The sequence below is a fragment of the Coregonus lavaretus genome (genome assembly GCF_964263955.1).
Source record: "Coregonus lavaretus genome assembly, contig: HAP1_SCAFFOLD_1387, whole genome shotgun sequence".
Lineage (NCBI taxonomy): Eukaryota > Metazoa > Chordata > Actinopteri > Salmoniformes > Salmonidae > Coregonus > Coregonus lavaretus.
In genome coordinates, this window is record NW_028158717.1 from 113,413 (window position 1) to 125,010 (window position 11,598).

An 11,598-nucleotide genomic window follows, 5' to 3' on the forward strand; every position below is an offset into this window, starting at 1 on the left:
TGGAGATTCTAGATTCTAGATAAAGGTAAGTCAATAATAGAATCCGTTCCACATTGAGTGAGGCGGGTTGCAGGAAAGTATATCTTGTAGAAGGATGAAAAGTCTGATAGGGAAATATGTACGAAAAATAGGGTATTTACAGGCTATTTACAGACATACGATAAAAACACAACTGCACTACTACGCCATCTTGGAATGTGCCTCACCACATGTTATACACTGCAGTGCTAGCTAGCTGTAGTAGCTTATGCTTTCAGTACTAGATTACTTCTCTGATCCTTTGATTGGGTGGACAACATGTCAGTTCATGCTGCAAGAGCTCTGATAGGTTGGGAATGTCCTCTGGAAGTTGTCATAATAACTGTGTAAGTCTATGGAAGGGGGTGAGAAGCATGAGCCTCCTAGGTTTTGTATTGAAGTCAATGTACCAAGAGGAGGACAGAAACTAGCTGTCCCCCACCTACACCATGGTGCTACCCTACAGAGTGCTGTTGAGGCTACTGTAGACCTTCATTGCAAAACAGTGCGTTTTAATCAATTATTTGGTGGCATGTGAATATATTTAGTATAGTTTTATCCAAAAGGATAACTGTTTTAAAGTTTAACTATTTTTATTTTTATGGAATTCACTGAGCAGGATGGTCCTCCCCTTCCTCCACTGATCTCATGTACTGTATATTCTCTGTACAGTGTGTGGTGGGTCTCACATGGGGAGCGCTGTCTTACTGTAGCAGTTCTTGGTAAAGATTAAGACGTGATCATGTACACGTCATGTATAGTCTCTGTAATGTCTGGATCACATCTAGCTCCAGTGTGGGTGTTGGGTCTCACCTGGGGAGCGCAGCTTGTTCTGGCTGGCTGAGCGAGACAGGGGCAGACTCTGGCGGAAGCGGTTGGTTCGGCTGAACCCTAGGGGGATGTCAGCCTCAGACATGGTCTCAGCCAGAGACTCAGCTGAGGCAAAGGACAGCTTAGCAGCCTGGTCAGCTAGCCCAGACTGGGTGGACTGGGAGTGACGCGGGCTACGACTCTGGAGGAGAGAAAGAGAGAGAGAGTTTGTTTGGGGAGAGGAGAGGGAGAGAGAGGCAGATAGAATGGATTTGACAGAGAGTACAAACATGAAAGAGGTAACAAACAATATACAGATTATAAGACAAACAAACACAATTAAGATTGGCATAATGTATCAGCATGTCAGGACCAACATTCACACAACTGATGCCATCTTTCCTCTTTCTGATAGGGTGGGATGGAATAATGTGACGGTGCCTGTTGGTTCACCAATGCTGACAGCAGAAGGATACAGCAAGGCAGAGGTGCAGAACACAACACCTTCAGAACTGGGGATCCACTGAGGACCAGTAGGTAGGAATGGGGAAGATACAGAATAACCTGGTGGGCGCTGAGACCTATTTTAATGTTTTAAAGCTTATGTAAAGTTCTCTCTCCCTCTACACCTGCCTCCTCTCCCTATTGGTTGGGACCAGAGCTGTCTGGATTAGACAAGGCCATGTAGATCCAGATCAGGGCTGTCACTCTGGGTTTATTCTACTAGCTGGACCTGGCCTGGGCCCAGGCAGCATCTCTTCTTCCTCAGCTACTCTGCTGCTGCTGCAACTAGACAGTGTTCTGCCAGGCTGCTGTGTTCTGCTCAGTGAGCTGGCTCCCCTATCCCCACTGCCGGGTCTCCTCCAGCTCCCAGACTCCGTTAATGAGCTCCCAGAATGCTCGATGAGGACTGTTAGCTTTGCAGAGCCAGCCAGACACATTACAGTACAGTACAGTACCTACGCCCCTCGCTAGCCCCTCACACCAAGTAGAACACAACTTCTCCTCCGCTCTCTCTGCCGTTTTCTTCCCTCGTTCTGCTTTAATAAGACTTCAGCATGTTTTTTACGAGGCTCTCATTAATCTTGTATTTAGGAAGGCGAGACACAGCTTCACAGAGTGCTGTGCTCATTGACTCCCAGCAGTGCTCGCTTTGACAAATACACAGAACATGCATGCACATACACCACAGGAGGCTGCTGAAGACGGCTCATAATAATGTCTGGAAAGGAGCAAGTGGAATGGCTTCAAACACATTTGATACCATTCCGCTCCAGCCTTTAACACGAGCCCATCCTCCCCAATTAAGGTGCCACCAACCTCCTGTGACACACATACAAACTCACACACACACGTACTCACACACATGCACGCACACACGCATGCACTCACACATGGCACACACACGCACTGTTCATACTGCAACCACAAACATTTACACAGTGCAGTCACACACACAACCCCACAACAGAGTGGTGGCACTTGTAAATGACTGCACTGTTGGAACATAAGCATTTCGCTACACCTGCGATAACATCTGCTAAATATGTGTGCGCGACCAATAACATGATTTGATTTGATTTGGTGGGCAGGGCAGGGCAGGCAGACAGTGTCTGAGCACGCAGAAAGAGGGTGGTTCTGACGGATCGCCCCCACTGTGCTTTCTAATGGGGTCATTTGTCTTTAAGCAACGACCACACTGAGCAGGCAGCACAACAACACAGTCCATAGACCACACAGCAGCACATATATTGTACACACAGAACACACTGCACACACAATCCACACAAACACCAGCTCCAGTGAGCCAAGCAGAGCTCCAGGGCTAAATAAAACCAGAGCACAGATGGATAAAACACAGCCATCATCTTGACTCAGCACAGCTAAAAGATACATGTCCTTTAGAAGAGTGAACACGTCAGTGAGCTGACGTTGAGCTAACACTACTCCCTGGAGTTTGTGTGTCTACATAACAGAGGATCTTTTCAACAAATCACACCGAACCGGTGAGACCATGCAAAATATCAAATAGAACTCAGGAGAAAGTGGAGAGAGGGAAACTAGCTCCATCTCGCTCTCACACACAGGAGAGAAGATCTGTTGCCAAACTCCAATCCAGCAACTCACCTAATGAGAATCTTTCACTTTAACTGTAGTTGGAAAAACAGGTGTGAGTCATTCTATTGTAGCTTGGAGAAACACTAAACACTTAAGAAACAAAGGTAGATTCCCCCAATGGAACAAAATATGTTCTCTCCATATGTTGGAGGAAAGAAACCATATCAACTTGGTGTTGTTGCCATAGCAACTCGCTGTTGGCTGGGCTCCCTGCCTGTGCCATTAAACCCCTACAACTCAACAAAAAAAAAAAAAAAAAAAAAAAAACATTGTAAAGTGGTTATCACACTGGCTATAAGGTGAATGCACCTATTTGTAAGTCGCTCTGGATAAGAGCGTCTGCTAAATGACGTAAATGTAAATGTAAATGTATGTAAAGGTGTCAGAGTGATATCCCACTGGGCACAATCGTTCAATGTAATTTCATTGAAATGGCGTGGAAACAACGTTGATTCAACTAGTGGGTGCCCATTCTCTCCTGTGCGTCATCATGGGCAGGTAAATGCACACACCATCTGCTAAGAGATCTCTAATGCTAGACACGCACTCTCTCTTCAGAGGAAAACAGTGGTTCCACCTCTTCCTCTTTTCTCTGCCCTCTCTCCCCCTCTCCCTCTCTCCCTCTCTCCCTCTCTCCCTATCATCCTATGGTGTCAATCCAGGCTTTTTCAATAGCACTCAATTACTGTGAGAAGACTACATTCTTATAATACAACGGAGGAAGAAATGAACAAGGAGAAAACAAGATGATCTTACAAGAAATATAATTCAATGGAAAGGAGGACACAGCAGGCTGCAACATACCTAGGGCTATGAACTGCATTCAATCCAACAACAAACCCCATCTCTCTCTCCTTTTCTCTCTCTCTCCCTCCCTCTCAGTTTCTCTCTATTTTGTCTCTTGTTCGCACAAAGAGTGGGTCAGGTTTAAGGTCAGTGTCATGGTTGTGTTTAAGTGCTTGTTATAGGTTGAGAGGCTGAAGTTAATGGTTGGGGGCAAGGCCATACAGAGAAAACAGATAGCTGTTGGAGTCAAGTCCACCAATGGAGGATCACATGACAGGGGGTGACGGTCTCTGGTTTCTCTTTAGCTGTTAATTACCATGGTGATAAGTGATAAGACATTCCACTGAGAGTTTATTAGTCAGAAAGAGAGAAAGAGACATTCTCACTATTCTCAGATCTGAGAAGAATCTGTCTTACCATGGATCGTTGCTAGAGAGATGTTTATTAACCCATAAGAGTCTAAGCCTTGTTTAAGATGGGGTGGGGGGGAGAAGGGGGGGTTCTACTAAGCTATATGGAATTGTTTTAAGAAGCTCATACCAAGGATCATTTTGCTATTTGATTTTGAAGTGTCAAAATAATCTAGAAGTGTTTTATGGCCTTATTGCTATTAGCCCATACATTGAATAACAGATTCACTACATGGAACAACAGATAGTCCCCCCCAAAAAATCGAAAGGAAATATGTTCTGAAGTGTCTGTCCTATATCTGAGAGATATAAGAAAGATCAGGAAACATTATTATTATTCTTTTTTTTAAACATGTATTTAACCCCTTATTGTTGGTACTAAACAGTCTTCATATATACTTCAATACATTTTTTCAACTGGTACCGGGGGACCTTCAGACGAGTCTTGTGAGGCCTGTGGGCGTCATTGAGCAAAACAACCAACATGTACGTGTTCGTGAGAGTCTCACCTTTCCACAGAGCCACTCCTCACACCTCTCTTCTGCTATCCCCCTTCTATTATCTGCCCTTTTCAAGCACTTTTCCTTTTTCATACACTGACTATACCAAACATTAGGAACACCTTACTAATATTGAGTTGCCCTCAGAACAGTCTCAATTTGTCAGGGCATGGACTCTACAAGGTGTCGAAAGCGTTCCACAGGGATGCTGGCCCATGTTGACTCCAATGCTTCTCACAGGTGTGTCAAATTGGCTGGATGTCCTTTGGGTGGTGGACCATTCTTGATACACATGGGAAACTGTTGAGCGTGAAAAACCTAGCAGTGTTACAGTTCTTGACACAAACCGGTGCACCTGGCACCTACTACCATACTCCGTTCAAAGGCACTTACATTTTTTGTCTTGCCCATTCACCCTCTGAAGGGCACTCATCCACAATACATGTCTCAATAGTCTCAAGGCTTAAAAATCCTTCTTTAACCTGTTTTCTCCACTTCATCTATACTGATTGAAATAGATTTAACAGGTGACATCAATAAGGGATCATAGCTTTCACCTGGATTCACCTGGTCAGTCTGTGTCATGAGTACAGTGAGGGAAAAAAGTATTTGATCCCCTGCTGATTTTGTACGTTTGCCCACTGACAAAGAAATGATCAGTCTATAATTTTAATGGTAGGTTTATTTGAACAGTGAGAGACAGAATAACAACAACAAAATCCAGAAAAACGCATGTCAAAAATGTTATACATTGATTTGCATTTAAATAAGGGAAATAAGTATTTGACCCCCTCTCAATCAGAAAGATTTCTGGCTCCCAGGTGTCTTTTATACAGGTAACGAGCTGAGATTAGGAGCACATTCTTAAAGGGAGTGCTCCTAATCTCAGCTTGTTACCTGTATAAAAGACACCTGTCCACAGAAGCAATCAATCAATCAGATTCCAATCTCTCCACCATGGCCATGACCAAAGAGCTCTCCAAGGATGTCAGGGACAAGATTGTAGACCTACACAAGGCTGGAATGGGCTACAAGACCATCGCCAAGCAGCTTGGTGAGAAGGTGACAACAGTTGGTGCGATTATTCGCAAATGGAAGAAACACAAAATAACTGTCAATCTCCCTCGGCCTGGGGCTCCATGCAAGATCTCACCTTGTGGAGTTGCAATGATCATGAGAACGGTGAGGAATCAGCCCAGAACTACACAGGAGGATCTTGTCAATGATCAGGCAGCTGGGACTATAGTCACCAAGAACACAATTGGTAACACACTACGCCGTGAAGGACTGAAATCCTGCAGCGCCCGCAAGGTCCCCCTGCTCGAGGAGTGGGACAAAATCCCTCCTGAGATGTGTGCAAACCTGGTGGCCAACTACAAGAAACGTCTGACCTCTGTGATTGCCTACAAGGGTTTTGCCACCAAGTACTAAGTCATGTTTTGCAGAGGGGTCAAATGCTTATTTCCCTCATTAAAATGCAAATCAATTTATAACATTTTAGACATGCGTTTTTCAGGATTTTTTGTTGTTGTTATTCTGTCTCTCACTGTTCAAATAAACCTACCATTAGAATTATAGACTGATCATTTCTTTGTCAGTGGGCAAATGTACAAAATCAGAAGGGGATCAAATACTTTTTTCCCCTCACTGTAGGTGTTCTTAATGTTTTGTATACTCAGTGTATGTCTTTCTCCTTTCCCTCCCCATCTCTCTCTCTCTCTCTCTCTCTCTCTCTCTCTCTCTCTCTCTCTCTCTCTCTCTCTCTCTCTCTCTCTCTCTCTCTCTCTCTCTCTCTCTCTCTCTCTCTCTCTCTCTCTCCACAATCTCTCTCCACAATCTCTCTCTGTGCCATCTTTCCCCTCCCTTTCCTGCTCTGTCGCTCACACCCCTCAGAGCGTCATCAGTTTTTAATCCGTCTCAAAAGTAGCTTCTCATTCTGGCTGTCTGGGTCTCTCTATGTCAACACCTCCGTTTCTGGACAGCTCTCAAAGCAGCCTCTACTCCTTCTCCTGCTGAATTCTATGTCTGTTTGAACAGCCCTGCTCTCATACACACTCGCTCTCTCTCCACACTTTGTGCTATTTCACCAAACAGGGAGAGAAGAGCCTGGAAAACAAGCAAGCCTACGACCTCCTCAAAAAATTGGAAACAAAAATTACCCCCCTCTTACTCCTCACTTACTCTTTTCCTCTATCTCTGGCTTTCACTCTCGCCGTCTATCTCTCGGGCAGAATACGAGCCCCCCCCCCCCCCCCCCCCCCCCTAATGCGAGCCTGCTCCCCCCCACCCTCTCTCCTTGGCCGAGCTCAGTCTCTTTATAACACGGGGAGTCATCAATGCATGGAAGAAATTGCTCTGCCAAATTGCGCTGGATTGTTCACTGATGCGATCTGCTCGCTCGGCAGGAGAGTGAGGAAAATGGCGTACTCTGGGAGGGATGATGACTGAGATGGCTGGTAGTCTTCTTTGCTGAGGAAAAATAGAAAAGGGGCCAGGCCAGTAGAATACATACATACCAGACCAGGGTTAAAATACGTGTGTATTTTGAGTATCTGTTATTTAAATACTTTTTCTTCTGTGTATTTGAGTATTTTAATATTCACAGCCCAAAACAAGTACTTTTATTTGAGTTTTTGAATGGTTATTTGTAAAAAAAACAAAACAAATAGTCGACCAAATTGTAATTGAAAGTCTTTTCAAATACTTATTTCAAATAATAAATGCATGGGAGTGTATTTGTGTCACGACTTCCGCCGAAGCTGCCTCCCCTCCTTGTTCAGGCAGGCTTCGGCGTTCGTCATCACCGGAGTACTAACCACTGCCGCCCCAATCATCATCACAATTGTCTTGTCAATCACACACACCTGGTTCTATTCCCCTAATTAGTCTGTGTATAAGTGTTCCCTCTGCCCCCTTGTCCTTGTGGGTGATTGTTTATTGTGGAGTTTAGTGAAGCTCGGTGGAGCTCGTGTATTTTGTATCGACGGGAGTATTTTCACGTGTGCCTTGTATTTTCCTGTGCACCTGTTTTGTGCCCTGGAGTGTGTTGGACGCATTTCTGCGTAAACCTGTATTTTGCGGATTAAAGCCTGTTATTCTGTAATTTACCCTCCCGCGCCTGACTCCTTCAACACCACCTTATCACAGAATCACCCACCCGAATATGGAGTCAGCGGGAGAAGAGCGCATGCCTGGAGTCGTGGCACGGGTCCAGGAGCATTCCACGATGCTGACCAGCTTGGGGGAAGCGATGGATCGGGTTCTTCAGGTCATCCAACGCCTGGAGAGGAGAGGACCCGATCTGTCGAGACCAGCTGGCCAACCGGATCCAGCCACCTACACCCCAGCACCCGGAGGGATCCAGATATCCCGACCACGGGCATTTGATGGGATGACAGTGCTGTGCCAGGGATTCCTCCTCCAATTGGAGCTTTACTTCACCAGCATCAGGCCGGAACCATCGGAGCGGGAGAAGGTGTCCGTCCTCGTTTCCTGCGGGAAAGCCCTGGAGTGGGCCAACACGGTGTGGAACGAAGGAGGAGCCGCATTGGTGGACTACAGGGAGTTCGCTTGCCTCTTTTGGCGGTCTTTGATCACCCGCCCGAGGGTAGAGAGGCGGGTGAGCGACTGGTCCATCTGAGGCAGGGGACGAGGACCGCGCAGCACTTCGTGTTGGAGTTTCGGACGCTGGCAGCGGGGTCCGGGTGGAACGAGTTGGCCCTGATCGACCATTTCCGGTGCCATCTGCGGGAGGACATCATACGGGAGCTAGCCTGCCGAGACACCATGTTGTCCTTCAACAAACTGGTGGACATGGCCATTCGTTTGGACAACCTGCTGGCAGCCAGAGGACGTCCTGGTGGGGGTCTGCCCGTTTTCACCCCAGACGACTCGGATCCCGAGCCGATGGAGCTTGGTGGAGCCGCCGGCCAAGAGAGCGGAGGAGGACAGCGACAGTGCCACTCTGGTGGCACAAAGGGACAATACACCACACATCGTAGTCAACACTCTTTTGGGCCGGGAGGCGGCAGGCAGGGCACTCACACATCACCCCAGGTATCGAACACCCACACTTGTTCAGAGCCCACTGCTGCACACTGTATCCTACCTATCCACTTTCCCGATCTCATGGTAGTTCCCCAGTGTAAGGCACTAGTCGATTCAGGCGCAGCTGGGAACTTTATGGGCATCCGCACGCCGTCAAGGCATAACATTGGTTCCCCTATCCATTCCACTCCCCATCAGAGCACTCGATAGTCGACCAATAGGGTCCGGGTTTGTTACGGAAGTCACGATACCAGTCACCATGATCACCTAGGAGACTCATTTTGAGCAGGTAATTTTTTCGATTATTAAATCTCCTGCTTTCCCTGTGGTATTAGGTATCCCTTGGCTAGCACTCCACAACCCCACCTTCTCATGGCCGCAGAGGGCTCTCACGGGGTGGTCGCGAGAGTGTCAGGGTAGGTGTCTAGGTGTTTCCGTTGGTGCAACCACGGTGGAAAGTCCAGACAGTACCTCCACCGTGCGCATTCCCCCTGAATACCTCGATCTGGCGCAAACGTTCTCTAAAACGCAGGTGACTAAATTACCACCTCATCGGGCGGGGGATTGCGCAATAAAACTCGGGGGGGGGGGCTACTATCACCACTTCGGCCGAGGCTGCCTCCTCTGCTTGTTCGGGCAGGCTTCGGCGTTCGTCGTCACCGGAGTACTAACCACTGCCACCCCAATCATCATCACAATTGTCTTGTCTCGTCATCACACACCTGGTTCTAATCCCCTAATTAGTCGGTGTATAAGTGTTTCCTCTGCCCCCTTGTCCTTGTGGGTGATTGTTTATTGTGAAGGTTAGTGAAGCTCGGTGGAGCTCGTGTATTTTGTTAGATGGGAGATTTTTCCCGTGTGCCTTGTATTTTCCAGTGCACCTGTTTTGTGCCCTGGAGTGTGTTTGACGCATTTGTGTGTAAACCTGTATTTTGCGGATTAAAGCCTGTTATTCTGTGATTTAACCTCCTGCGCCTGACTCCTTATCACAATTTGAGTCAGTGTATTGGAGCATTTTCAAATTCTTTCCAAGTGTATTTCAAAATACATTCCAATATTCAACTACTTGTTTAAAAAAAAATAAAGGTTATCTGAATACTTGTTTTGAAATGTACTGAAAAGTAATTGAAATACCTGAAATAGTATTTTAACTCAGGTCTGATACAGACAGCAAAGAAAACTCTATAGGGCTGGATTCTACCACTTCTTCTTATCACCTGTTCTCCTCCTTCACTTAATTCTGTCTAATTCAGCTTGTTGAGAATGTGACTCATTCAGTAGGCTTTTAATGATATTAATCTTCAGATTTAGACACTGTGATGTAATTTATGTGGAGGAGCACTGGAGAAGTGGGCAAGCATTATTCAACAAGCACTTGATCAAATATTTCCATGAGTCATGGAAGTAGAAAAATGAAGAGAAAATCTAATATTGTGACAGCGATTTGATGACTGTCTAATTTCAGCGGGCAGTCAAGCCAAGAAAAGAGCCTGTCTGACTGACTGCCTCTGATTAGAGTTTGTTTGGAGTGCAAAGAAAAATGTCTCGAGGTCAGAGGGTTTTTAAAGCTTTTTTGGACAGTGTAATAATTACATAGCTGTGTGGTAGATGGGTCAGGAATCTGGATATCGATATCTGGTGACATTTCCACCCTGTCCAGATGATATTTCAGGGAAGCATAAACCTCAGACGAGGCCTCTTCCCACACAGATGTCAATACTTCCTGAAAGCCTCTCTGTGTAGATCCATGCTGTGCCTCAGCAGCAACTGGACAACATGTATGAAATATAACCCTCAACGGAGCTCATTTACACCCTGTAAACCATGTTAGCTCACATAGATCCACAGCATGACACATACACATAAACTCCATCTACTCCAACTACCTCAATGTCACACGCAAAACAGATATACCCTCACTGATGCATCCGCAGGCAAGACAGAACAGAAACAATACATGACATATAACTGTACATTTATCCTCAATACTGCATATCTAACCTCAAAGCATGTCAGTAAAATCTAAGGACATCTGAGACATGTCAAAGCAATATTTCCACAATGCAATAAGGCACTGTAATGTCTTCTTAACGTCTCAGTTAGCCTGAGTAATACTCTAGCAAGGTCACATGGATGTTAGCCATTAGCTGACTGACTGACTGACTGAGGTGGCATTAATCCTGGGAGAATCATTTCCTGCAGATTAAATGGAGCTTGAAGGCTTTAAGCTGCTGCCGCCGCCTGAGACTCAAGAGATGCCAACTGAGAGTCTGCGTGCCAGCGGTGCGACGGGCACAGGGCTGCTGCAGAAACCAGGCAGAGAGAGAGAGATGTGCCACAGGAGCCTGGGGTGGTACACACACACACACACACACACACAAATACACACAACAAGAACACACCACAGTGGATGGAGAAACCAAACTGACACAGCGACACTGTCACTTACAGCACTGACCTTAAAGCTCCAGTAGTTGGGTTGTTGCTGGGGAGAGACAAAAAGAAAGAAAGAGAGAAAATAAAAGAGAGAGAGAGAGAGAGAGAGAGAGAGACAGACAGACAGACAGACAGAGAGAGAGAGAGGGGGGGGGGGGGTGTTAGACATTTACTCTCAAGTATCTGACAACTAATAATAAAAGTAACTCTTGGAGAAATTGCTTGATGGGTGAGGGAGAGAGAGAGACAGAGAGAGAGATGGAGAAAGAGATGGAGAGAAGAGGAGAGATAGAGAGAGTGGCTGAAATACGTAACCCAAAAGCCCTTGACAGTGACACTCCAGCATCAAATGCTCTTAGAAGTGTGACCATTCCCAGCCCAAAATATGCTGCACACACCCTACTTGCCCACTTCCCACACACACACACACAAAGCACAGACACACACACACACACTCATACACACACACTATC

General features: G+C 46.2%; 1 protein-coding gene across 1 annotated transcript in view; it reads right to left on the reverse strand.

Moving 5' to 3' along the window:
* The window catches only part of LOC311123664 (SRC kinase signaling inhibitor 1-like), a gene marked incomplete at its 5' end in the record, with an annotated part of 52,156 nt that extends 40,982 nt beyond the window's left edge, over positions 1 to 11,174 (reverse strand). The window contains 2 exons of the mRNA XM_084197908.1: positions 832 to 1,030; positions 11,148 to 11,174. Of these exons, the coding sequence (XP_084054034.1) occupies positions 832 to 1,030; positions 11,148 to 11,174 (226 nt within the window). The remainder of the gene's footprint in view (positions 1 to 831; positions 1,031 to 11,147) is intronic.
* Between the last annotated feature and the right edge of the window lie 424 nt (positions 11,175 to 11,598).